General features: G+C 42.1%; 1 protein-coding gene across 2 annotated transcripts in view; it reads right to left on the bottom strand.

The window, feature by feature from the left end:
• LOC126417492 (caspase-1-like) overlaps positions 1–25,614 on the bottom strand; it is a 139,495-nt gene that overhangs the window by 59,718 nt on the left and 54,163 nt on the right. For both annotated transcript variants that reach the window (XM_050085123.1, XM_050085122.1), the window contains one exon: positions 8,860–9,038. In XM_050085123.1, the coding sequence (XP_049941080.1) occupies positions 8,860–9,038 (179 nt within the window). The remainder of the gene's footprint in view (positions 1–8,859; positions 9,039–25,614) is intronic.

Below are 25,614 nucleotides of genomic sequence, written 5' to 3'. Positions count from 1 at the left end.
TTAGCAAACTATGTAAATGAGCATTTTTAAAGTATTGCAGAGAAGTTACAGCAAAAATTCCTCAAAACAAATATTACATCTGTAAATAATGTTGCACTAAATACAATGATGTTACTTCCAACCACAGAGGATGAAGTCAATCAAACTACTCAAAGACTAAAAAATAAAAAGTCAGTAGGCTTAGATGAAATAGCAATATGTGTACCGAAAAAATGCATAGAGATTATACAGGGCTTCTTAACAATTATATTAAATGTAACCTTCACATCAGGGACATTTCCAGAGCAGTTAAAACAGGCAAGAGTCGTACATACCTTTGCTTAAGAAAGTTAATACAGAAGACATAGAAAATTACTGGCCCATTTCCCTGCTGTCACCATTCTCGAAAATAATAGAAGCCATTATGAAAGATTAATGAATTACCTGAATAAATACAACCTTTTGAGCAAATCGCAGTTTGGTTTCCAAAGTGGCAAAAATATGGTGTAGTTGATGCTCTTGACAAAGATGAGTGTGTCACAGGCCTATTTTTAGAACTTCCTAAGGCCTTTGATACAGTTGACCACAAGATTATATTAAATAAATTAGAAGCGTTAGGAATAAGAGGGGTAGCTAATGACTGGTTTCGTTCATACCTAGCAGGTAGGGTAAAAAGAGCAGAGACACAAACTTCAAATAGATCTAAACATTTAGTAAAACACTTAGCAGAACCAAAATGCATTAATGTAGGAGTTCCACAAGGTAGTGTATTAGGACCAATACTATTCCTGATACATATAAATGACTTTCCCAGTAGTGTTACAGTGAAAACATTCTCTCTGCTGATGACAGCAATGTTACAGTCACTCCTTGCAGAGAAAACAAAGGAAACTCTCAAGGAAGTTTATGATTGGTCAATAAGCAATAAAGTGACATTGAACACAAAGAAAACTAATGCCACGAATTTCAGCTTGAAGAGGGAAAATGAAAATTTTAAATTAAATGTAAATGGGACCTCTATAGACTGTGTAACAAATGCAAAATTTCTAGGAACGAATATTGATTCTCAGTTGAGGAGGTGTGAACACACAAAGGTACTTGCAACCAGAATGCCATCTGTATGTTATGCCCTTAGAAGCCTATCATCATTGTGTAACATGCAGTGTCTTTTAGTTACATACTGTTCACATGTACACTCAATTCTTAGATATGGCATTCCTTTTTGCAGAATAAATGCACAAAATGTGAACACAATTTTCAAAATCCAGGAAAGAGCCATAAGAATAATAACCAAAAATAGTAGTCGAGCTCATTGTTAAGATCTCTTCAAAACACAGGGGATTTTAACTGCACTGTGTGAATACATTTACCAATCAGTTGTACACATCAAAAATAACATTGGCAATTACTGCTAAGCAGCTCTGTCCATGACCATGGAACAAGAGCTACACTCAACTTACATTTACCAAGAAAAAATAAACATAAAACTCAAAACAGTATTTTTTACCAAGGAATAAAACTGTACAATAAATTATCAAACGAGATGAAAGAAATTGCAAATATACACTTATTTTAAAAGACAGCTAAATAGTATCTCTTATGCGATACATTTTATACATTGAAGGATTACTTAGGTAAAACAGAGTAAGGGTTTGGTAAAAATTGTTATGCAAATAAATAATAATAATGATTATAAAACATCCAACATTCCATTCCACATGACACCTTTACACTGTTTTTTTCCTTCTTTTTTTCTTTTTCTAGAAAAACTTAGCCCCAAGCTAAGCATTGCACAATACTAACACCTCTTCCTCTTTCTGAGCTCAACATCTCACTTATTATAGAGGGATTCTGATTCAGTTTTTCAGGATACCAAATGGGAAGCTGTGGTACAGAAAATGACCCAGTGTGTGTGTGTGTGTGTGTGTGTGTGTGTGTGTGTGTGTGTGTGGGTGGGTGGGTGGGTGGGTGGGTGTATGTGTGTGCGTGTGTGTGTAGTGAGTGATGTGTTATGAAACAATGTGTGTATGGTGTGTGCAGTAACTGACACTGAGATATGAGTGAACAGTGTGGCAGTACATTATTTAATAAGTTATTTGTAAAAAAAAATATTGTACACCAGGAGTAAATCTAATGATTGTCACTAACCAGAAATCTGTAAACGTATGTGTATACGAATTAGCTTATTTTAAATTGGTCTAAACTTGTAAATACTTTTCCATGTCTTATATCCTTGTACAAAAGAGATCTACAGATGGATAAAGCTACTACTACTACTACTACTACTACTATTAGTCACAAACTCCAGCTTTTTGATGTGGGATTCATGTCTTCTTTTAAAACATCTACACACAAGCTAGTGAAATTATTTTTCGCAATAATCCACGAAGAATTATTAGGCAGTTTCAGTTAAGTGCATGCTTGAGTGAAGCGTTTCTTTGTACAGCCGTCTTAGTGTCAGCAATCAATGGCTTTAGAAAGTGTGCAGTTTTTCCTCTAGACCCTAGTGTGTTTACCGATGAGATTACTGATATCCCTTTGGAAAGGAACAGTAACATTGTGCCTTGTTCAAATATTTGTTCTTCTCATTGCGAAACTGCTGAGTCTTCTGCACGTACAGGTCCCTTTGGACGCTGTACTGCTGTGTCTTCTTCAGGTAGGTCTACTGGCTTATTTCCAGATTCAACTTATGAGCTGTACTCAAGTGCAGGCTGCCTTCAGATTATAACTGATAAGACTTCTCCAAGAGAAGGTTCCCCTTAGCGTGAGATCACTGAAGAACATACCTCTTAGTATCCAACAGGTGGGTTTCACATTAGCCCAAAGGATGTAAAACACTGCCCAAGAAACAAAGTATGAATCAAAGAAAAATTAGGAGTAAAGAAAGAAAACCTACGATAATCACTTCAATCTCTTGTAAAAATGTGTTTGTTGAAAGTAAAAGAGAGAAACAAATAGAGATTTTAATGAAAAAAAAAGGAATTACGAAGAAAAACAACAGATAGGGCCAATATTCAACAATGTAATGCAACACAGAAACAAGGTAAGAAGCTAAAAGTGGGAGCAAACACTAAGAGAGTTTCTGCTAAAAAGACGCTTTCTGAAGAAGAAATGGAAGAAGAAAATTCCACTGGTGAGGACAGTGACAAAAACTGCTTTTACTGCAAGGAAACGTTTTCTAGACCTAAAGAAAATGAAGAATACATAAGATGTCAGAGGTGTAAACGCTGGGCTCATGAAGTGTGCACCGGATATGATAGGACGACGATAACTAGATGTGTAAATTTTGTACATGACTTAATATTGTTTCTGAATTGATAAATTGAGAAAGAGTTAGACTGAAAAAGTAACCCATAGTTAGTTGCTGATTTCTTTATTTACACCATTAGGAATAATTAATACTTTTCATTTGTTGTCCTTTTTGAATCAAAAATGTATTGAAACAAGTTTCCTTCTGATTTGATTTATTGTTCTCCCAATAATAATCAGTGGTGAAATAAAAACTATTAGCCAAACCATTTTTTAACTAAGCAGTCTATTTAGGAATGGTGGCAAAGGACTGGCCACTTTACACCATCAGGTAGGGAAAAGTGGCCACTTTACAGGGTGATTCACGAAGATATGCAAATATTTTAATATGTTATTCTGCAAGAAAAACTAAAGAAAAAACTTCATATAAACATAAATACGTAAATGTTTATTTATGTAGATACGGCTAATAAAAGTTTTTACCTATAAATTAGCAACTTCGCTAATATGAAGCCATCGCAAAACTGTACGACATTAAAGTAAAGCACGATTTCCATTGATTTCTACATCTACATCTACATCTACATGATTAGTCTGCAATTCACATTTAAGTGCTTGGCAGAGGGTTCACGGAACCACAATCATACTATCTCCCTACCATTCCACTCCCGAACAGCGCGCGGGAAAAACGAATACCTAAACCTTTCTGTTCGAGCTCTGATTTCTCTTATTTTATTTTGATGATCATTCCTACCTATGTAGGTTGGGCTCAACAAAATTTTTCGCATTCGGAAGAGAAAGTTGGTGACCGAAATTTCGTAAATAGATCTCGCCGCGACGAGAAACGTCTTTGCTTTAATGACTTCCATCCCAACTCGCGTATCGTATCTGCCACACTCTCTCCCCTATTGCGTGTTAATACAAAACGAGCTGCCCTTTTTTTTTGCACCCTTTAGATGTCCTCCGTCAATCCCACCTGGTAAGGATCCCACACCGCGCAACAATATTCTAACAGAGGACGAACGAGTGTAGTGTAAGCTGTCTCTTTAGTGGACTTGTTGCATCTTCTAAGTGTCCTGACAATGAAACGCAACCTTTGGCTCGCCATAACCACAATATTACTATGTGGTCTTTCCAACTGAAGCTGTTCGTAATTTTAACACCCAGGTACTTAGTTGAATTGACAGCCTTGAGAATTTTACTATTTATCGAGTAACCGAATTCCAACGGATTTCTTTTGGAACTCATGTGGATCACCTCACACTTTTCGTTATTTAGTGTCAACTGCCACCTGCCACACCATACAGCAATCTTCTCTAAATCGCTTTGCAACTGATACTGGTCTTCGGATGACCTTACTAGACGGTAAATTACAGCATCATCTGCGAACAACCTAAGAGAACTGCTCAGATTGTCAGCCAGGTCATTTATACAGATCAGGAACAGCAGAGGTCTCAGGACGCCTCCCTGGGGAAGTTTTACTCGATGATTTGCCGTCTATTACTACGAACTGCGACCTTCCTGACAGGAAATCATGAATCCAGTCGCACAACTGAGACGATACCCCATAGGCCCGCAGCTTGATTAGAAGTTGCTTGTGAGGAACGGTGTCAAAAGCTTTCCGGAAATCTAGAAATACGGAATCAACTTGAGATCCCCTGTCGATAGCGGCCATTACTTCGTGCGAATAAAGAGCTAGCTGCGTTGCACAAGAACGATGTACTCTGAAACCATGCTGATTACGTATCAATAGATCGTTCCCTTCGAGTTGATTCATAATGTTTGAATACAGTATATGCCCCAAAACCCTGCTGCAAACCGACGTCAATGATATAGGCCTGTAGTTCGATGGATAACTCCTACTACCCTTCTTAAACACTGGTGCGACCTGCGCAATTTTCCAATCTGTAGGTACAGATCTATCGGTGAGCGAGCGGTTGTATATGATTGCTAAGTAGGGAGCTATTGTATCAGCGTAATCTGAAAGGAACCTAATCGGTATACAATCTGGACCTGAAGACTTGCCCGTATCAAGCGATTTGAGTTGCTTCGCAACCCCTAAGGTATCTACTTCTAAGAAACTCATGCTAGCAGCTGTTCGTGTTTCAAATTTTGGAATATTCCATTCGTCTTCCCTGGTGAAGGAACTTCGGAAAACTGCATTTGTTGTTATTGATCTGGTTAATCTAATAAGACATGTCCCACATGTGTATCTGCATCAGTTTTCCAGAACATCCAGAGAAGCAAAGATTATTATACAAGTAAATTTTGTTTACTCTCCATTGAGAATGTAGAAACGTTTATGTCATTGTTGGCAACCGTTAGTGAGTTTCAGTCGTTTCCTAGCTTTCAATCGAGTTTGTTTTCTGCATTTTTCAGTGAAAGAACATAATAACAACAGTGTACTTAAGTGAAACCACATAATAACTGTTGTAGTTTGTAGGTTATTTATGAAATAGGGATGCCTTTCAAATTTACGACAGAGGAATACGCCGATATGAATTTTTATTTATGGCAAATGTGATAATAATGCTATGGCTGCATTAACGAATATCGCGTACGTTATCCAACTCTCAGGATTCCGAAGGCACGAACCATCAGTGAATTATTTCGAATGTTATGCCAGATAGGGTATCTACCTAGCGTTCATAATTAGTAGGAGCGATCGATACGTGAGGCCGATGATGAGAATATTATGGATGCTGTTCAACGTAGCCCGTGTACCAGTACACGACGTGTCTGTCAACGATTAAGCATTTCACAATCTAAGGTATGGCGTACACTGGAGTACAATAATCTGTATCCTTACCATAAATAAAAAGTGCATCATTTCCATCCGGGAGATCCTGCCCTTCGCTTGGAGTAGCGCAACTGGTTAAATACTGATCGGCAGTTACAGAAATACATTTTATTTACTGATGAGGCACAGTTTACTCGAGATGGTATAAACGATTTACATAACGAGCACGTATGGTCTGAAGCAAACCCACATGCAACAGTGCAACGCAATTTCCAGCAGTGATTTAGCATAAATGTGTGGTGTGGTATAATCAACACACGATTTATTGGACCATTCACTTTCCCAGCACGTCTAACTGGCTAGACGTACTTACAATTCCTTCTAGAAAAAATGCCCCGCTTGCTCGAATATGATCCACTTGCTACGCGATTGAAAAAGAACTTTCAATATGGCGGCGCGCCTCCACATTTCACCAACGCCGTTACAACACATTTAAATGAACATTTTCCCCAGAAATGAACGATCAATACACGTGAGGTATCACGTGCTCACATTATGAATGCAGTAGGCGAAATTAAGAACAATCATACGAAGCTGAAACAAGCAACAAGTGCAGCTAAATGCATTGTACTCGGTAGAGGAATTTTTGAACATTAATATGAATTTATTGTGAAATTGTTTATACATTGTACAACTTCCTTAACACTGAGCTTTGTTTTCTTCGGTTTAACATGAATTCACGTCCGCTACGGTATTAATAAAAGGAGATTATCTGACACATTCATACAGCTTCAGTTAACGTTATTACCATTATTTTTTCAAAATTTAACTCTCTAAAACTTGTGCTGAAAACTTAATTTTGGAAAACTACTGCAGATACGCGTCTGGCACACGTTTTATTAGATTCACCAGAACAACAACAACAAAATAAATGGAAATCGTGCTTTACTTTAACATCGTACAGTTTTGAGAAGGATTCATATCAGCGAAGTCGCTAAATTTCAGACAAAATCTTTTATTAGCCGTAACTCTGTAAGTAAACCTTTGCGGACCTATGTTTATATGAACCTTTTTGTATATATTAAGCATGCGCACATCTTCGTGAATCATCGTGTATAAGCATTCAGAAAAACGTTTATATGTCACATAAAATATACTTTTACCTTAGCTATAAATATTTGGTATCATACCTGAAGTTTTTCCACTACTGGCCATTAAATTTGCTACACCAAGAAGAAATGCAGATGATAAACGGGTATTCATTGAACTAGAACTGACATGTGATTACATTTTCACGCAATTTGGGTGCATAGATCCTGAGAAATCAGTACCCAGAACAACCACCTCTGGCAGTAATAACGGCCTCGACAAGCCTGGTCATTGAGTCAAAGAGCTTGGATGGCGCGTACAGATACAGCTGCCCATGCAGCTTCAACACGATACCACAGTTCATCAAGAGTAGTGACTGGCGTATTGTGACGAGCCAGTTGCTCGGCCACAACTGACCAGACGTTGTCAATTGGTCAGAGATCTGGAGAATGTCGCGGCCAGGGCAGCAGTCGAACATTTTCTGTATCCAGAAAGGCCCGTACAGGACCTGCAACATGCGGTCGTGCTTTATCCCGCTGAAATGTAGTGTTTCGCAGGGATCGAATGAAGGGTAGAGCCACGGGTCGTAACACATCTGAAATGTAACGTCCACTGTTCAAAGTGCCGTCAATGCGAACAAGAGGTGACTGAGAAGAGTAACCAATGGCACCTCATACCATCATACCGGGTGATAAGCCAGTACGGCGATGACGAATACACGCTTCCAATGTGCGTTCACCGCGATGTCGCCAAACACGGATGCGACCATCATTATGCTGTAAACAGAACCTGGATTCATCCGAAAAAATGACTTTTTGCCATTCGTGCACCCAGGTTCGTCGTTGAGTGCACCATGACAGGCGCTCCTTTCTGTGATGCAGTGTGAAGGGTAACCACAGACATGGTCTCCAAGCTGATAGTCCATGCTGCTGCAAACTCCGTAGTACTGTTCCTGCAGATGGCTGTTGTCTTGCAAATGTCCGCATCTGTTGACTCAGGGATCGAGACGTGGCTGCACGATCCGTTACAGCCATGCGGATAAGATGCCTGTCATCTCGACTGCTAGTTGGGATCCAGCACGGCGTTCCGTATTCGCCTCCTGAGCCCACCGATTCCATATTCTGCTAACAGTCATTGGATCTCGACCAACGCAAGCAGCAATGTCGCGATACGATAAACCGCAATCGCGATAGTCTACAACCTGACCTTTATCAAAATCGGAAACGTGATGATACGCATTTCTCCTCCTTACACGAGGCATCCCAACAACGTTTCACCAGACAACGCCGGTCAACTACACTGTTTGTGTATGAGAAATCGGTTGGAAACTTTCCTCATGTCAGCACGTTGTAGGTGTCGCCACCGGCGCCAGCCTTGAGTGAATGCTCTGAAAAGCTAATCATTTGCATATCACAGAATCTTCTTCCTGTCGGTTAAATTTCGCGTCTGTAGCACGTCATCTTCGTCGTGTGGCAATTTTAATGGCCAGTAGTGTAAATTCGAGTAGTGTATGCCACAAGGTTCTATTAAGAGCCATGACTTCATGAAAATGCGATTTCACTTAGAGTGGCTACTTTACCCCATCTTCCCCTAAATAAAATCTGTGACACTTAAATTGATTGCAAGTTCAATACAGCTATCCCTACATTGCAGACTGCAAGAACAGTTGTGTTATATCTCAATTTGTGGAACAAGCTGTTATGATTCAAAGTGATATCACAGCGCTGACCAAAAAGCTTACTGAAAACAGAAATAGGAAAAAAAATCGCCGGAATCTGTTTCGACCCCTTGGGGCTGCGTACCTGTATGAAGAAGAGCTTGGGTTTGCCGGCGAGAGTGGGGCACAGCCTGGCTGTGAACGGTTCCCACAGCTCGCTGACGTTGTACTCGTGGTCCCTGGCGTCCAGCTGGCCGTTCCTCTCACCGTGCGTGAGCACCGCCACTGCGACGCAGTCACGGTTGCTGTGGTTCTGATCGGCCACTGAAAACATAGGTTACACGTGAGAGTTGGTAATACTGTCTTAGGATTTAAGGGCTGGCTACAGCGCGCAAACACAAGCTCTGGAATCTAAGATATTGTTGTCGGTCTTCGCAGCGCACGGATTAATATAGTGGCAGTTTGGAAGCCAGTGTAGGAGCCCGCCTGCTGTGGTGGGCACGTGTGTCGGGCGAGGGGTCGTCGCCGAGCTGCCGTACTGCCGTGTCCGCCAGCAGCGACACAGGATTTGGTATTGAGTCGATAATTTTTATAATTTGCAGCGTGCTTATCTATTTAAACAAAAGGGTTTGTGTATGTGCGTAGCAGCAGACGGTAATTTTGATAATGATAGGAGTTGAATTCTTAAGCGAAACCATTGTTAGGCGAATAGATTAAGTATTGATTTCTGTCATTGATTTCTTTTTTAGTTGTCAGGGAATTGTTTCACTATTATTTAAATGAGATATTTCAGTCTGTCTCAAGAGTTTGATTAATTTGTAATATTGCTTTAATGCCACTGGAGGCAGATCTACATACGAAGCGATTGTTCAAAGAGCTTCTAGCGTTTTGTTAATTAAATGAGAAGGAATCGCTTTCAGAGTATAGTTTTTGAAAAAAGGAATTACTTGTTTGGGTTATCATTTATCGAGTTTAGATTTGACCAAACCCTTTCTCTTGAATTATATGTAGTTGCAGTAAGCAGCAGCAGCAAGCAGCAACAGCAGGAACCCCCATACAGAACATGTATTGCACTCAGCATGAATGATAGGTTTTTTATCATCATCATCATCATTTAAGACTGATTATGCCTTTCAGCGTTCAGTCTGGAGCGTAGCCCCCCTTATACAGTTCCTCCATGATCCCCTATTCAGTGCTAACATGGGTGCCTCTTCTGATGTTAAACCTATTACTTCAAAATCATTCTTAACCGAATCCAGGTACCTTCTCCTCGGTCTGCCCCGACTCCTCCTACCCTCTACTGCTGAATCCATGAGTCTCTTGGGTAACCTTGCTTCTCCCATGCGTGTAACATGACCCCACCATCTAAGCCTGTTCGCCCTGACTGCTACATCTATAAAGTTCATTCCCAGTTTTTCTTTGATTTCCTCATTGTGGACACCCTCCTGCCATTGTTCCCATCTACTAGTACCTGCAATCATCCTAGCTGCTTTCATATCCGTAACCTCAACCTTGTTGATAAGGTAACCTGAATCCACCCAGCTTTCGCTCCCATACAACAAAGTTGGTCGAAAGATTGAACGGTGCACAGATAACTTAGTCTTGGTACTGACTTCCTTCTTGCAGAAGAGAGTAGATTGTAGCTGAGCGCTCACTGCATTAGCTTTGCTACACCTCGCTTCCAGTACTTTCACTATGTTGCCATCCTGTGAGAATATGCATCCTAAGTACTTGAAACCGTCCACCTGTTCTAACTTTGTTCCTCCTATTTGGCACTCAATCCGTTTATATTTATTTCCCACTGACATTACTTTCGTTTTGGAGATGCTAATCTTCATACCGTAGTCCTTACATTTCTGATCTAGCTCTGAAATATTACTTTGCAAACTTTCAATCGAATCTGCCATCACAACTGAGTCATCCGCATATGCAAGACTGCTTATTTTGTGTTCACATATCTTAATCTCACCCAGCCAGTCTATTGTTTTCAACATATGATCCATAAATAATATGAACAACAGTGGAGACAGGTTGCAGCCTTGTCTTACCCCTGAAACTACTCTGAACCATGAACTCAATTTACCGTCAACTCTAACTGCTGCCTGACTATCCATGTAAAGACCTTTAATTGCTTGCAAAAGTTTGCCTCCTATTCCATAATCTTGTAGAACAGACAATAACTTCCTCCTAGGAACCCGGTCATATGCCTTTTCTAGATCTATAAAGCATAGATACAATTCCCTGTTCCACTCATAACACTTCTCCATTATTTGCCGTAAGCTAAAGATCTGGTCCTGACAACCTCTAAGAGGCCTAAACCCACACTGATTTTCATCCAATTGGTCCTCAACTAATACTCGCACTTTCCTTTCAACAATACCTGAGAAGATTTTACCCACAACGCTGATTAAAGAGATACCTCTGTAGTTGTTACAATCTTTTCTGTTTCCATGTTTAAAGATTGGTGTGATTACTGCTTTTGTCCAGTCTGATGGAACCTGTCCCAACTCCCAGACCATTTCAATTATCCTGTGTAGCCATTTAAGACCTGACATTCCACTGTATTTGATGAGTTCCGACTTAATTTCATCCACCCCAGCCGCTTTATTGCACTGCAATCTATTGACCATTTTTTCCACTTCCTCAAATGTGATCCTATTTCCATCATCATTCCTATCCCATTCTACCTCGAAATCTGAAACATTACTGATCGCATTTTCACCTACATTGAGCAACTCTTCAAGATATTCCCTCCATCTGCCCAAGGCATCCGGAGGATTCACCAGCAGTTTTCCTGACCTGTCCAAAATACTTGTCATTTCCTTCTTACCTCCCTTTCGAAGACTGCTAATTACACTCCAGAATGGTTTTCCAGCAGCTTGACCCATAGTCTCCAACCTGTTTCCAAAGTCTTCCCACGATTTCTTCTTGGATGCTGCAATTATCTGTTTGGTTTGTTTCTTTCTTCAACGTAACTTTCTCTGTCTACCTGAGTTCTGGTATGTAGCTATTTTTGATACGCCTTGTTTTTCCTTTTACAGGCTGCCTTGACTGTATCATTCCACCAAGCTGTTTGCTTCATCCTACTTTTACACACTACTGTTCCAAGACATTCTTTGGCCACTTCTAGTACTGTGTCCCTGTATCTTGTCCATTCCTTTTGCAATGACTGTAATTGACTACATTCAACTAACTGGTACCTTTCTGAGATCGCTGTTATGTACTTGTGCCTGATTTCCTTATCCTGAAGTTTCTCCACTCTTATCCTCCTACATATGGACCTGACCTCCTGCACTTTCGGCCTCACAATCCCAATTTCACTGCAGATTAAATAATGATCAGTGTCATCAAAGAATCCCCTGAATACACGTTTGTCCTTCACAGCCTTCCTGAATTCCTGATCTGTTATTATATAGTCTATGACAGATCTGGTTCCCCTGCCTTCCCAAGTATACCGGTGAATGTTCTTATGTTTAAAAAAGGAGTTTGTGATTACTAAGCCCATACTGGCACAGAAATCCAAGAGTTGTTTCCCGTTCCTGTTGGCCTCCATATCCTCTCCAAATTTACCCATAACCTTTTCATACCCTTCTGTTCGATTTCCAATCCTGGCGTTAAAATCACCCATGAGCAGAACACTGTCCTTGTCCTTTAATCTAACCACTACATCACTGAGCGCCTCATAAAAACTATCCATCTTATCTTGATCTGTCCCTTCACAATGCGAATATACTGACACAATCCTAATTTTCTTGCTAGACACTGTCAAATCTATCCACATCAGTCGTTCGTTTACATACCTTATTGCAACTACGATGGGTTCCATTTCTTTCCTGATGTAAAACCCTACACCCCATTGTGCTATTCCTGCTTTGACTCCTGACAGGTAGACCTTGTATTCTCCCACTTCCTCTTCTTTCTCACCCCTTACGCGAATGTCACTAACAGCTAAAACGTCCAGCCCCATCTTACTTGCAGCCTCTGCCAGCTCTACCTTCTTCCCAGAGTAGCCCCCATTGATATTAATAGCTCCCCATCTCATTACCATTTGTTTGCCACGTCGTATCTTAGGAGTCCCTGGTTTGTCAGTTAGAGGTGGGACTCCGTCACCTCCAAAGGTCCGAGGCATTTTGCTCTGATTGTTGCCAGCATCATATTTAAAGTACCAGGGAAGCAGGTTGCTAGCCTTACTTGCCCCGAGTCCCATTGGGTTTTACCCCTAACGGCTGAGGGTCTAACCGGTGGATTTGGTAGTCTTTGCCGTATGAGCACAAAGGTGACCACGACTCAGAATATGTCCGAGATGCCCAGCCTTATTCCAAAGTAACTGGTATTCCGACTGTCGGGACCACTTACTTGGCCACTCATACGTTGCCCGTGGTTCATGAACTAGGACATGACTACAGGAACCCACACCATGAACCACTAGGTTTTTTACGTTTTTGTTAACTAATGGAATGCAGCAGATCAAGCAGTGGCGGCAGAAAGACCAAGTAAGTTATTTGTTGCGCACAGGACCAATTAAAAAAAATAAAGTTCAGGCGAACTCTGTAATAGTAAAGTTAACAAGAGTACAAACACGAGATTTTCAGTAGAAAACACAAGATAAGAAGACAGAGCTCGCGACTTTCACACGCTTGAATTCCGAAGAATCTGTCACTGTCCTTGCGAATTTAATTTATTTATTTTTGTACCATGATACACTGATGAGCCAAAGAAACTGGTACACCTGTCTAATATCGTGTAGGGCCCCCGCGAGCACGCAGAAGTGCCGCAGCACGACTTGGCGTGGACTCGACGAATATCTGAAGTAGCGCTGGAGGGAATTGACACCATGAATCCTGCAGGGCTGGCCATAAATCCGTAAGAGTACGAGAGGAGTGAACAGCACGTTACAAGGCAACCCAAATATGCTCAATAATGTTCATGTCTGTGGAGCCTCGTGGCCAGCGGAAGTGTTTAAAATCAGAAGACTGATCCCGGAGCCACTCTGTAGCAGTTCCGGACGTGTGGGGTGTCACATTGTCCTACTGGAATTGGCCAAGTCCGTCGAAATGCGCAATGGACATGAATGTATGCAGGTGACGAGACAGGCGGCTGACGAACTTGTAACCTGTCAGAGTCGTATCTAGAAATATCAGGGGTCCCATATCACTCTAAGCGCACACGCCCCACACCACTACAGAGCCTCCACAAGCTTGAACAGTCCCCTGCTGACAGGAATGGTCCATGGATTCATGATGCTGCTTCCATATCCGTACACGTCCATCCGCTCGATACAATTTGAAACGAGACTCGTCCGACCAGGCAACATGTTTCCAGTCATCAACAATCTAGTGTCGGTGTTGACGGGCCCAGGCGAGGCCTAAAGCTTTGTGTCGTGCAGCCACCAAGGATACACGAGTATCCAAAAGCCCACATCGATGATGTTTCGTTGAATGGTTCGCACAGTGACACTTGCTGATGGCCCAGCATTGAAATCTGCAACAATTTGCAGAAGGGTTGGACTTCTCTGTCACGTTGAACGATTCTCTTCAATCGTCGTTGGTCCCGTTCTTGCACGATCTTCTTCCGGCCGCAGCGAAATCGGAGATTTCACATTTTACTGGATTCCTGATATTCACGGTACACTCGTGAAATGGTCGTACGGTAAAATCCTCACTTCATCGCATACCTCGGAGTTGCTGTGTCCAATCGCTCGTGCGCCGACTATAACACCACGTTCAAACTCACTTAAACCTTGATAACCTGTCATTGTAGCAGCAGTAACCGATCTAACAACTGCGCGACAGGTGTTGTCTTATATAGCCGTTGCCGAACGCAGCGCCGTATTCTGCCTGTTTACGTATATCTGTATTTGAATGCGCATGCCTATACAACTGTTTCTGGCGCTTCAGTGTATTTCCAAAAAATAGAATGTTAAGGAATCATCTGAAAAATCGAATTACTAATTTATTCATATAAAACACATTTAACCAAATTGTCTACTTCGCGGTCGAAAATAGAAATTCAGATTTAACGAGTGTTTGAGGTTTACGGGCGCTAAACAGCGAGGTCATCAGCGCCCAAGATTTAACGAGTCATATGCCACTTGGTACAGGCATAGACAATGAAAAGCGAACTTCGAAATAACATTGAATAATTGAGCTACAAAGCCTGGTTAGAATGTGACTGAACACGTTTCGAAATCTTGGTTGTCGTGACGCCTGTTCGGTAATGTAGTCCGAGGTCTACGTCAAGTTGGAAAGTGACAATGTGTAAGTTGGTGCAGCCGTGAAAGTCGCAGACCGTGGAAACATATTAATTTTTGGCATAGGTCCAGGTCTGCATTCGCTTCTCACACAGCGCAGGCAACTAAAAATGATTCAAATGGCTCTGAGCACTATGGGACTCAACTTCTGAGGTCATCAGTCCCCTAGAACTTAGAACTACTTAAACCTAACTAACCTAAGGACATCACACACATCCATGCCCGAGGCAGATACGAACCTGCGACCGTAGCGGTCGCGCGGTTCCGGACTGTAGCACCTAGAACCGCTCGGCCACCCCGGCCGGCGCAGGCAACTAAGAGAGACTACTGAAAATATATCCAGAACGATTAAATATATCTGAGTAATAGTAGATATGTGGCGAATTTTCCGACCTACGCAAGTAATTTCAAACTTTTATGCGTGCCGAATTATGGCCCCACCTATTTTAACAACGGAATATCACGTTTCTCTCCTAAGGTTCGTCAGGCGTATCTTTTCTGGTGTTTTCGGCAGATGTTTTTAATTTCATTTCTGCACTGTCTAGTGGCAGCCAGCCCAAATAATTACTGCTAGACACGTCTTTCAGGCGACGCCCGGTGTCAATTCAAAGCGTCGGTTTGTTTCCGAGTACTGGTACCTTGGCGGGCCTGTTCCCCGGATTTGACGCCTGTAGACTTTTTTCTGTGGGCAAAGTTGAAAGACGCTATGTCTGATGACATGGAACGACATATAGCTACAGCCTGCTCGGACATCTCCGCTGAAATGCTAGCACGTGTGCAGCAGTCGTTCCATAGTAGACTGAAGGCGTATATTGCAGCTGCCGGTGGTCATTTTGAACACAACCTGTGGTGTCCAGTTGTCTTGTTTTTGATCAGAGTCCACATAATCAGTACATGCACTTGTGGTGTTCTTTAGTGCGCGCTGCCACAGGTAATTTACAAGTGTCACTGTGAGAAGTTTTCAAAATGCGATATCTCGGTACTGCAACAAACACCGCTGACGTTCTAATTTACCCTACTTTTCGACTGTTAACGTCAACAGGCATCGTTCCATTCAAAATGTGTACGTTTGCACAAAAAATATACTTTATAAGTATTATTACAATCTGTTGATTGGCTACCAATTCGAGCCCCTGAATACCAACCCACTCTGTGAAAACCGCACATCAATGGCACTTTCCATTTCCGCAATATTTGAGTTGCAAGTTTTAGGTGATTCACGCTGTATATACAGGGTGTTTCACAACTCATATTACACGCATCTAGAGTTGTCGAGAGGCTTAGTAGATCAAGTTTTACATTGGAACCCCGTGTTAAGAAACGTCATCCATCGAAGCTACAAAAATTATAAAGATTAAAATGCAGTATGCAACGTCCCCAGTTAAAAATTTTCTTTTGGCTAAACGAGCGTCTGACATTAAAAACATATGCTGATATACAATATGTGAAATTAGGACTCATACTTGAAATCCATAAAAAGCGCAAATACTATACAATACAGCCCTTAGCCTGGTTAGGTAACATACAACCTTTTATCAATGCCAGTATAAAAAAGAAAAACTTCTATCCTAAGAGATCAGTTAACAGTGAACGTGATCATAATACAATTAATAAATTAGTGACCCTTAATTAAAAATAGAAAATCTATAATCGATATAACATCAGAGTGCCGTATCAATAACGAATATGTCAGGGCTTCTCTGCATGACTTCCTTGTTTTCCTGTGGCTGAGCTAGCGGAGGACGGCACAGTGTCCTCGTCGCCGGCGGCCGGCACACGCTAATCCCCTGGGGTGCTCCACGCTATTCAAACTAGTAGGTCTCTGAATATATCAAAGTAAGCATTCAGGTTAAACTAGTTCTGTTCATTCAGCAGTAATTCCGGTTGTTGTTTTCTGTGCACATAAAACTCCGTTTCTTCGAGCAGGTTCATTAACTGTACCTTCGACGCCCTATCCAACACTTTCATATTACTGTCTATATCAGGGACGGCCAAGAACGCGGCAAAATCGAAATAAACCTTTCGCACACGTGTGTCGATCCAAACACTGATATAACTTTTGCAGCTTCATTGTGGAGACGGGGAAACTCTTCCCGAGGAATACCTTCGAAAATTCCTACGTAAAAAAAATTTGTCCTTTGAACGGGAATTACTCTGCAGATCGATCAATTCAATTTGCAAATGCACTGGAGTACTTTCAACTGAAACGGCAAAGGGTCTAGAAAATAGTTCAAAAACAGAGGTCAGACTGGCAGTGTCCTGAAAACGCTTAGAAAATTGTGCCTGTAGTTCCTCCAACACAATAATTTTGTACAAGCATTTACGCCCCCCACATACAACCCAGCTCAATAGAACATAGTAATTCCTTTTCCCACAGATATTGATAATCAGTGAACAATTAAACGTACTAAATTACGCATACATGTAGTCAAATAAGCAAATACTTTTACCTACATACACACCTCTCTCACCGAGGATAGGGCGTAACACTGAATGATTTAAAATAAAGGACAGCCACAACACAAAGAAACCAGAGGAGCCTGGTGGCGTTGTGGCGACTTTCCAAACTACCCCCATCTACATCTACATGATTACTCTGCACTGCACATTTAAGTGCTTGGCAGAGGGTTAATCGAACCACAATCATACTATCTCTCTACCATTCCACTCCCGAACAGCGCGCGGGAAAAACTAACACCTAAACCTTTCTGTTCGAGCTCTGATTTCTCTTATTTTATTTTAATGATCATTCCTACGTATTTAGGTTGGGCTCAACAAAATTTTCGCATTCGGAAGAGAAAGTTGGCGACTGAAATTTCGTAAATAGATCTCGCCGCGACGAAAAACGTCTTTGCTTTAATGACTTCCATCCCAACTCGCGTATCATATCTGCCACACTCTCTCCTCTATTACGTAATAATACAAAACGAGCTGCCCTTTTTAGCACCCTTTCGATATCCTCCGTCAATCCCACCTGGTAAGGATCCCATACCGCGCAGCAATATTCTAACACAGGACGAACGAATGTAGTGTAAGCTGTCTCTTTAGTGGACTTGTTGCATCTCCTAAGTGTCCTGCCAATGAAACGCAACCTTTGGCTCGCCTTCCTCACAATATTATCTATGTGGTCTTTACAACTGAAGTTGTTCGTAATTTTAACACCCAGGTACTTAGTTGAATTGACAGCCTTGTGAATTTTACTATTTATCTAGTAATCGAATTCCAACGGATTTCTTTTGGAACTCATGTGGATCACCTCACACTTTTCGTTATTTAGCGTCAACTGCCACCTGCCACACCATACAGCAATCTTTTCTAAATCGCTTTGCAACTGATACTGGTCTTCGGATGACCTTACTAGACGGTAAATTACAGCATCATCTGCGAACAACCTAAGAGAACTGCTCAGATTGTCAGCCAGGTAATTTATATAGATCAGGAACAGCAGAGGTCCCAGGACGCTTCCCTGGGGAACACTTGATATCACTTCAGTTTTACTCGATGATTTGCCGTCTATTACTACGAACTGTGACCTTCCTGGCAGGAAATCACGACTCCAGTCGTACAACTGAGACGATACCCCATAGGCCCGCAGCTTGATTAGAAGTTGCTTGTGAGGAACGGTGTCAAAAGCTTTCCGGAAATCTAGAAATACGGAATCAACTTGAGATCGCCTGTCGATAGCGGCCTTTACTTCGTGCGAATAAAGAGCCAGCTGCGTTGCACAAGAACGATGTTTTCTGAAACCATGCTGATTACGTATCAATAGATCGTTCCCTTCGAGTTGATTCGTAATGTTTGAATACAGTATATGCCCCAAAACCCTGCTGCAAACCGACGTCAATGATATAGGCCTGTAGTTCGATGGATAACTCCTACTACCCTTCTTAAACACTGGTGCGACCTGCGCAATTTTCCAATCTGTAGGTACAGATCTATCGGTGAGCGAGCGGTAGTATATGATTGCTCAGTGGGGAGCTATTGTATCAGCGTAATCTGAAAGGAACCTAATCAGTATACAATCTGGACCTGAAGACTTGCACGTATCAAGCGATTTGAGTTGCTTCGCAACCCCTAAGGTATCTACCTCTAAGAAACTCATGCTAGCAGCTGTTCGTGTTTCAAATTCTGGAATATTCCATTCGTCTTCCCTGGTGAAGGAATTTCGGAAAACTGCGTTCAATAACTCCGCTTTAGCGGCACAGTCGTCGGTAACAGTACCATCGGCACTGCGCAGCGAAGGTATTAACTGCGTCTTGCCGCTTGTGTACTTTACATACGACCAGAATTTCTTCGGATTTTCTACCAAATTTCGAGACAATGTTTCGCTGTGAAACCTATTAAAGGCATCTCGCATTGAAGTCCGTACCAAATTTCGCGCGTCTGTAAATCTTAGCCAATCTTCGGGATTTCGCGTTCTCTGAACTTTGCATGCTTTTTCCGTTGCCTCTGCAACAGCGTTCGGACCTGTTTTGAGTGCCATGGGGGATCAGTTCCATCTCTCAATTGCTGTTGGTACTATATCTTTGAATTTGAGCCACATCTCGTCTACATTTGCATAGTCAGTTGGGAAGGAATGGAGATTGTCTTTTAGGAAGGCTTCTAGTGACCCTTTATCCGCTTTTTTAAATAAAATTATTTTGCGTTTGTTTCTGGTGGATTTGGAAGAAACGGTATTGAGCCTAGCTACAACGACCTTGTGATCACTAATCCCTGTATCAGTCATGATGCACTCTATTAGCTCTGGATTGTTTGTGGCTTAGAGGTCAAGTGTGTTTTCACAACCATTTACAATTCGCGTGGGTTCGTGGACCAACTGCTCGAAATAATTTTCGGAGAAAGCATTTAGGACAATCTAGGAAGATGTTTTCTGCCTACCACCGGTTTTGAACAAGTATTTTTGCCAACATATCGAGGGAAGGTTGAAGTCCCCACCAACTATAACCGTATGAGTGGGGTATTTATTTGTTACGAGACTCAAATTTTCTCTGAACTGTTCAGCAACTATATCATCGGAGTCTGGGGGTCGGTAGAAGGAGCCAATTATTAACTTAGTTCGGCTGTTAAGTATAACCTCCACCCATACCAATTCGCACAGAGTATCTACTTCGACTTCACTACAAGATAAATCACTACTTACAGACACAAACACTCCACCACTAATTCTGCCTAATCTATCTTTCCTTAACACCGTCTGAGACTTCGTAAAAATTTCTGCATAACTTATTTCAGGCTTTAGCCAGCTTTCTGTACCTATAACGATTTCAGCTTCTGTGCTTTCTATTAGCGCTTGAAGCTCAGGGACTTTCCCAGCACAACTACAACAATTTACAACTACAATTCCGACTGTTCCTTGATCCAAGCACGTCCTGTATTTGCCATGCACCCTTTAAGACTGCAGCCCACCCCGTACTTTCCCAAGGCCTTCTAACCTAAAAACCCGCCCAGTCCACACCACACAGCCTCCGCCACCGGTGTAGCCGCCAGCTGAGTGTAGTGAACTCCTGACCTATTCAGCGGAACCCGAAACCCCACCACCCTATGGCGCAAGTCAAGGAATCTGCAGCCAACACGGTCGCAAAACCGTCTGAGCCTCTGATTCGGACCCTCCACCCGGCTCTGCACCAAAGGTCCACAGTCAGTTCTGTCAACGATGCTGCAGATGGTGAGCTCTGCCTTCATCTCGTAAGCAAGACCGGCAGCCTTCACCAAATCAGATAGCCGCTGGAATCCAGAGAGAATTTTCTCAGATCCAAAGCGACACATGTCATTAGTGCTGACATATGCCACCACCTGCAGCTGGCTGCACTCTGTGCTCTTCATGGCATCCGGAAGGACCCTTTCCACATCAGGGATGACCCCACCCGGAATGCACACGGAGTGCACACTGGATTTCTTCCCCTCCTTAGCCGCCATATCCCTAAGGGGCCCCATTACGTGCCTAACATTGGAGCTCCCAACTATCAATAAGCCCACCCTTTGCAATTGCCCGCACCTTGAAGGCTGAGAATCATCCTCTGAAACAGGGCAGGCAGCTGCATCTGGCTCAGCCAGAGACAGTACCTGAAACCTGTTTGTCAGACGCACTGGGGAGGCTTTCTGATCAGCCTCCGGGGACGTCTTTCGCTGCCTGCCACACCTTGCAACGACCTCCCAATCAACCACAGGCGAGGGCTCAGCCCCACTGCAGGCAGCAACCGGGGCAACCACAGCGGCAGACCGATCTGGGGACAGACGGGACGAGGTTGACATCCCCGTGATATCCAAGTCCGGCTCCCCACAGTGGTGCCCATTGGCAACAGCCTCAAGCTGTGCGACCGAAGTCAGCGCCGCCTGCAGCTGTGAGCAAAGGGATGCCAACTCAGCCCTCATCCGAACACAGCAATCACAGTCCCTGTCCATTCTAATCGATGTTGAACAAAAGTTACTGAAACATGAGTCCTTGCCTAGATAATGCAAAGGAAACACGCAAAGAATGTATGAACTAACCTGTACAAATGCCTAACGACTGCGCTACAATCTGCCAGAATTTATGATTACTGTAACTAAAACTGGAAATTACACCTCCTATACGAAACTCACACGAAATTTAAGTAAGAATCTACGAAGTAAACACAGAAAAGAAGCTATATACATATCTTTCTGCGCTGTCGATGTGCACCAACTGGGAGCTCAGGCCCCCCCAAAAGTGATTGACGGCCTCTTCATTTAAACTCATATGTCGCAATGACCCAATAGTTGATAACTCTGCCTTCCATCCCTAGTGATTGTTCATTTTGCACACAAGTACGGGATCACCGTTTTCCGTGCTAGCAACCCCAGAAGTTGCGGTACATCAACCAAAATTTGTTCCCCAACTCATACAAGCATTGTCACGCAATCATTATGTGGTACCCAATGCACGGCCGGTGTGGATAATACACCACGGATCTACTGTAATATTAACCATCACAACTGATATCGTGAAAAATTTTACAGCAAGTCCAACACTGGCCAATCATGTGACAGCATGTTTTCCTAATTTCAGTATCATAGCTAAACCATACCTTGTCTACTTTGCAAGTATCATTGCGAGCGTTGGTAGGTGACTGCTCAGTACATCCATTCACACTTAATTCTCGAACACATAAAAACGATCCAAGTATACCAGACCACACTATACATATTTCTGAGACCTCACGCATAGTACTCGATCAATCTCTCTGCTTATGGCGGTCACAGAGCAATCTCGCCCTCCTACTTTAAAAGACCGTCCTCACCTCGTCATTGACCAGCCTACCCCGCAACATCGCTACCCAATTAATCCTCAACCGAGCAGACAAATATAGCTATTCTTCACCTCTCTTGACTGAATAGAGCTTCCTAGTCCTACCCCCTCCAAGTGAACCACATTTCTCGAGATGTAACCAAGTATTGGAGCTTAACCCACCATATCGATCTATAGTAACAGATCTCAAAGTGCCTTAATTTAATAGCATACAGTTAAGAAGAACAAGAACGGAGTGATATTTATACGCAACGTAGTTGGGCACATTAATTGTAGAGAAGGACAAATTGCTGAAGGTCGATTTTTTTCCAGTATTCTATTTGGATGCTTTAGTCATGTGATATAGCCTGCATTCTAGTCATATGCAGCTGCAGTACTTTACACATGATACATTGGATGATTTAGGTAAAAATGTGTGTCATCTCTCTCGATTACAGGTAATCGATTGTCACTTTGTTGGTACAAAGTCGACCGCTATATCTTGTCTAGTTTTAATCCTTCTTCTTTTCTGTTAAAATTATTTCCACTACAGCTGATTACAGTTCCTTTTGTGTTATGCTAGATGGGTATTAATGGAGTGAATCAATACTTTGTACGTGTTGGATAGCTTTCGTGATAGTATGGAAATTTGAGACTGAATATGGAGGTGTGTTTGTGCTGGACCGTTATTCCCTCCCAAGTAAATTGTTCGGTTGACTGCTTCTGCACATTTCGCGCCTGTATTTAGTTGACAGAAAATCGATTGTGGTGTGTGCATCTAGCATGTGGAAGAGACGTTTACTGGATCTCTAGACATGAGAAACACCTTAGTTGACCTTGTAAATTGTAGGGATGATTTGGGATCTGCTACATCACCGGCACCGGTATGTGTGAGTGAAATATCAGTTTTCTCTATTTTTCTCAAGTTTCCGCGTAAGTTTCTAGTTAGTCAGCTGTTTACAGCACACCCCACCTAGTTTCGTGTTTTGTAGAGAAATAATTTCCAGTTTGTGTCTTCGGAATTATGTTGTGCGTGCGATCGATAGGATACTGCTGTGTGCTTGATATCGAGAAGTACCGCGAAAACAGTATAATATTATGGCAACCCATGCAAAAATACATGTGTTCTTGTAATCCCCAAGACTGGAGATGGGTGTAGAAAAGCGAGCAAGCAAGCAGGTCTGGATTAGAAACAGTAACTTGTTTGTGTCGAGGGGAAAGGAGTCTGAATTTGTAGAACAGTTCTGAGAGTGACTTCGGTCTGCTGAGTGCGCTCTGGTCACCTGTCTGGGGTTGATGTCAGCTGCCCTTGCATGGAAATATCCAGTGCTGCGAGGAGTATATATGGTGCTGTCTGTCTTCGTGGTATATGCACGAATGATGTAAAAGAGATGATTTTGTATGGCACAGGATAGGAAATGTATGTTTACTATATCGACACAGTATGTGGTGATATATTGCTAGGTTGGAGATCTGTTTTGCATTCTAATATTCAAGCTCCTGCCCTCAGTGGGAGAGCAGTGTAATTGAGTAGGAGTCTTCCTGTATTTTACGATATGTAGGGCACATTGCAGGGTTTAATTGTCGATGCAATATGGTGATCTGAACAAAATACAATCATAATGCTCTATTCATTCACAAGACATCCATTGTGCCGGGACATAGGAACATCTACAAACTGATTCGAACAAGATGAAGACAAGATATGTACAGAAAGTTCAGAGAAAGCAAGCTTTCAAAGACAAGATGAAGCAGACCATCCATCTCTGGCGAGGATGCCGTCACTCATCCGCCACTGTGGCATTAGGACATCTCCAGACCTGTAGCTGTAGGATACCGAAAATACCGGCCATTTTTTTCTCTTCTGTTTGACAGTGTTTCGAATTCTGTTTGTGTAACTGTTCTGATTTCCCCGTTTGTGCTTAGAGAGTGCTCTCTTTCCAAACAACAAGAATGCTTTTATGATTAACGGTGTTTTCGCGAGCGTGCACAGGCTTTTAGCGGTGAGAACGTTTGCTTATGTTGAAAGCAGGAAGGGTGACACGTTATTCAGCGCTATTTTCGTAAACAGGTTCTGTTGGGGCAAGAATTTCCGTGCATACAAGCCGAGACATCATGGAAACTCTTACAAAAGTGCACGTTAAGTATTTCTGGAACACTATGCAATCTGCAAGAGTTTGCTAGTGATACTGAGATTCGTTCCAGAACCACAGCTGTCAAGAGACATTACCTGTACATCGATCAGTGTCAATTGTAGCAGCAATAGTAATATTCAATTGCAGTTACACTGGTAAATATGATCCTTGCTTCCAATATTCTTGTGAGTCTTGTATGTATTTGATGATCTGTAGACAACTTTTGCTGTGTTTAATTGCCAGTACAATCCAGCGATCTGTGCAAAATAATTTTACCGCTGAAAGTGCCGTCTGCAGAAAACAATGGCGAAAGGATCGCTAGGAACAATTCACTCTGTGCTACTCTGGAAAGCATTGAAACATCTCTCTTGGTGCTGGACCATACCACAGCTATGCGTCATCACATATGAGACCAGCATGAGCACGCCTTGGAGTTCTGTATAACCAACCAATAGGATGCTGCGAATTAAGAAAAACTGCCCCATACATGTGAAGAATACCGATTTAATTAATTTGCATAAATTTTTTATGTCAATGCGGTGTTAGTGGTACAGTAGTTAATGGTGGGAGTGCGTGAGTGGGTAACATGGGGCAGAATAGCAGGTTATATGCAGAACACAACGTTAATTTGCATAATTTTTATGTAAAACGCAGTACAATAGTTTAAGGGGGTGGGTGAAAAAGAAGAATGCCCCAGAAATGGCGTTGAAAAGCTTGTGAAGTTCGAGAAGTATACTAGAAAATGGTGAGAGGACATAACTGATTACTTAATTTGGTATCAAAGGCGGCACAATAGTTCAAGGAAATGGGGGTGTCGTGGAAACCAGTTAATGGAACAATAGGTTAAGTGCCGACAAAGGCCCAAACATTAAGTTAAGACACACAGAGTACAGTACTGAACCTTAGGTTATGCAGCATGTTTGCCCCATGTCATTGCTTTTTGAAAGACCTACATGTCTGAAAAAGCAGAGAATGATGAGCAAGATAAATCCTATCCCCCCAAAACTGAATTTTTTATAAATAAACAATATAACCTTGAATTTCCTGTTATGAGATCCTTCCCCTCCACCAATTTCCATATATCTCACAAAATGCCTTGAATCCCCTAAATCGTTTAAATAAACAATATTCCACACAATGTCTAAATTGTTTAAACAATATTCCATACACTACAACTGAATACCCTCCAAATGATCGATCAACTGAGTCTTTTTTCCACCAATTCCTAGGAAGAGGTGGCGGTTGGATGACTTAGGTTGGTGGAGGTGC

The sequence above is a fragment of the Schistocerca serialis genome, chromosome 1, assembly GCF_023864345.2.
Source record: "Schistocerca serialis cubense isolate TAMUIC-IGC-003099 chromosome 1, iqSchSeri2.2, whole genome shotgun sequence".
NCBI classification, from domain to species: Eukaryota; Metazoa; Arthropoda; class Insecta; order Orthoptera; family Acrididae; genus Schistocerca; species Schistocerca serialis.
Note: the sequence above shows the minus strand (reverse complement) of the source record. Positions and strands in the feature narration are given on the sequence as shown.